Source organism: Rosa chinensis, chromosome 4 (assembly GCF_002994745.2).
Source record: "Rosa chinensis cultivar Old Blush chromosome 4, RchiOBHm-V2, whole genome shotgun sequence".
In the NCBI taxonomy this organism is placed as follows: domain Eukaryota; kingdom Viridiplantae; phylum Streptophyta; class Magnoliopsida; order Rosales; family Rosaceae; genus Rosa; species Rosa chinensis.
This window is the reverse complement of record NC_037091.1, coordinates 49,744,900-49,748,286: the sequence shown is the minus strand read 5'-3', so window position 1 is coordinate 49,748,286 and position 3,387 is coordinate 49,744,900. Positions and strand designations below refer to the sequence as shown.

General features: G+C 40.5%; 1 protein-coding gene across 2 annotated transcripts; it reads left to right on the top strand.

The window, feature by feature from the left end:
* The first annotated feature begins 328 nt into the window (after window positions 1–328).
* LOC112199476 (exonuclease DPD1, chloroplastic/mitochondrial) lies at window positions 329–2,277 on the top strand. Of its 2 annotated transcripts, none has more exons than XM_040517743.1 (4): window positions 329–435; window positions 1,078–1,535; window positions 1,679–1,884; window positions 1,979–2,277. In XM_040517743.1, exons 2-4 carry the CDS (start codon window positions 1,096–1,098, stop codon window positions 2,197–2,199), a joined length of 867 nt encoding a protein of 288 aa, XP_040373677.1. In that variant the 5' UTR covers window positions 329–435; window positions 1,078–1,095; the 3' UTR covers window positions 2,200–2,277. The 2 variants fall into 2 exon arrangements, with proteins under 2 accessions (XP_040373677.1, XP_040373676.1); XM_040517742.1 differs by having other exon boundaries at window positions 1,078–1,568.
* Window positions 2,278–3,387: the final 1,110 nt, after the last annotated feature.

Genomic DNA, 3,387 nt, shown 5'->3' with positions numbered 1-3,387 from the left:
ACATTTATAAGCTAAGCAGCAGCACCTGCGCTACAGAGAAAGATTCATTTTCAGCCCTACAGCTCTATTCCTCTAGGCTAAGATCGATGCTCAAGTACGTGGCCCAAAGAGGGAAATGGGCCGGCATAATTGAAGCCCAAGAAAGAATATGTCAGGTCAATGTCAGAGCTCCTAATAATCTGGTTATCTGGACATCTGGTCCTGCATGAGCTCTATATAGGAATTAGCTAGGAAACGTCAAAGGCTCCCTAAAGTAAGTAGCTTGACATGGCTTGGATTCCGCTATTACTTGCTTCTCATATATTCAACTGTTCTGTTCGAAAAAACTACCTCCATCACCCACTACAAGTCTCCCACTACTCCCACTTTGATCATCATCCTATACATAAATCCCACATAGGCAGTTGATCATTTTTGATTCTACCCGGTGAACAGGTATATGTGCAGCTTATGCTTTACGTCACATTTCCTTCTTTGTTTCTGCAGCGTTATGTTTTTATTGGTGCCATGAATGTTCTGTTTTCTTTGCTGGGTTGTATTGGCTGTTGTATATTTGTTACTTGTCTTCAATTGGATTGGTAACGGGTTTTGTTTTTGTTTTAATATCTTGAATGACATTTTGTGGGCTCTGGTTGTGAATACCTGTTCTTGTGCCTTATGAATGAAGAGTCTCAACTATACATGAAGAATATGGTTGAACACCTACACTAACAATTGATTAATTCGTTGAATTTTGGGGATCACGTATGTGGCATTGTACTAGCTATATATTTTGAATGAAAAGCAGGACTGAATTATTTGACTCTTAATTTCGTAAACCATGCACCAAGTTGCCTGCGGATACATATAAGGAACACAATTAGTGCTAAAATCAATCTTCATATTAGTTTGATCATTATTTTCTGAATTTGCATGTAGTATTTGAGTTACTGACATGTGCTTCATTTTTTGTTTTTGCCTGAAAATTTCCCAATTTTCAATCTTTGAAATAGCTACAAGTTACAATATTAGATTTCGTTACTCCAGTTGTATTGTATGTTTGAAAAAATGAAAACTGATACATATGATTCTTTTCAGTTGTTGCGCTGAGGGAAAATGATGAGAACAAGCTCCATGTGCTACTCTAACTTCCAAGTACCCAAGTTTTGCAAAACGTTAAGGTACTTAGTACCATCTATTCGATTAGCATCTTTAGGAAGAACTTGGGCACAAAACTTTAAGGTACTTACCACTAGTAGTACTACTCATGAATCATCTGCAAACTGCTTCAGAAGCATACAATACTCTGATGCTCAAGCTAAGATAATTTTGGACGACAAAATTGTAAAGCCGCCTCCTGTTAATGTGTTGGTTTTTGATATTGAAACCACTGGACTTCACCCAAAGAAAGGAGGAATCATTGAAATCGCATTCCGGGATGTTCAAGGTGGCAAGAACAGTTGTTTCCAGACCCTAGTAAACCCCGAGCAAGATGTTCCAAATTCTGATATCCATGGTATAAGGACTGTCATGGTGAGACGTACAGATGTCCCAACGTATGTATATCTTTCAACACCTTCAATTAAGCAGTTAGTAGCGGTTTGTAGTTTTTCTCTTCTTTTACTCAATCCCTGTTGATGTAACACAAAGTTAATATTAGGCATTGGGCAGTAACTTTTAGAATTTATTGTTTATATAGGATGAAGGAATTGATTCCATTCCTTCTCCAATACATCCAAAGCCGCCAAGTGCTTGGAGGGCAAGTTTTGCTTGCTGCTCACAATGCAAGACGTTTCGATGTACCCTTTTTGATTGAGGCATTCAGACGCTGCTCATTGGATATTCCTCATGACTTGCTGTTTCTCGACACCCTCCCTCTGGCACGAGAAGTGATGAAACTGTATGGTAAGAGGCTAAGAGCTATGCTAAAGAGAACACAATTACTAGCTTGTTACTTGTTTTATGTTGTAACCAATTCCATTAATTTCCTCATTGACAGGACCAAAGGCTTCTAGAAAGCTCTCACTTCAGGCACTTGGTGAGTTCTATAGGATCCCTTTAGAGGGTTCAGCTCATAGGGCCATGACAGACGTGAACTTGCTGACATCTATACTTGCGAACATGATTTCCGACCTGAAGCTTGGTTCCACTGACCTTTTGCAAAGAACTTTCAAGGCTTCAGATGTGAATAACTCGAAGAAGAACGAGAAGAAGAGCTGAAGCTTCTATGGCCATGTAAAAATTTATGTGATGATTATAAATTTTTAAGACTGGATGTAGTTTATTCATGTAGATAAGTTGTTCACAGGAGTAATCATTTTATTTTCTGGTTAAAAAATAAGAGGAGATTTAGGGTATTTTTAATGGTGTTTTTTAATGATGCCAGAATCCTTCTTCAGATAATTTCATAAGGGTGCGGCTATTGCCACCCTAATCATTTATTTTGTTCATCTTACTTACTCATTACACCCTACATTTTAATTTCAATTATTAAATTTACTTATCTAACTCATTTCTCTTTCCAAAAATATCTTTATATGACATATCTAATTTAAAAAGAATTTTTTTTAACTAAAATCTCTCATTTGTTAAAGGAAAATCACATTATGTGCCTTCGTCAAAGAAACAGACGAAGGGGGAATCAAGCAATTACAAATCACAGCTCAATCAGCATTTAGTATCATCAATGTAATTGATATTTCCGTTGTAATCCTATCCCTATATAAAGGGATTATGAATGAAATGAGTACACCAATTCCAATTATCATTTACTTTAACACGTTATCAGCACGCTCAGAGCAAATGGCCAAGAAAAAAAACCTAATTTTCAAATTCGTTTCTTTCTCCCGTCGAAAACAAAAACTCTAGAAGAAAAAAAACTTTTTCTTCTTTTCTGCCGCCCAAATTAAAAAAAAAATCAGATCGGCCTCCTCCGATCGCTGCAGTCGCTGCCACCAGAATCTCATCTACTCCCTGGCCTCCGCACCTGCACCAAATTCTATCGCTGCACCTATCCAAACCGGCCTCACCTACAGCGCAGATCGCTGCAGAATCCGACAGCCCTGCAGCCCTGCCCCGCCCCTCCCCGCGCGCCGCAGCTTCCAACACAGCCCCGGCCGCCCCTCACCCAGTCCACCCCCCGCGCGGCTCATCTCACGCATAAGCGCCTGCATCTTCGCTCATAACAGCCTCCGCCCAGGCCCTCGATCCAGTTACAGCTGCTCCCCATCCCCGCGCAGCAAACCCACCTTGTTTGCGGTCTCAGCCCTAGCGCTCGCCTGCGAAACCAGCCCCGGCGATCCCTCGCAGCCCAGTGTAACGGTGCCTGCTCCCACCTTCACTGATCCCAGCACCTGCAAATCACCATCTGTAAAGAACCAGAAACCAGCAGAAAAACGCGAGGAAGAA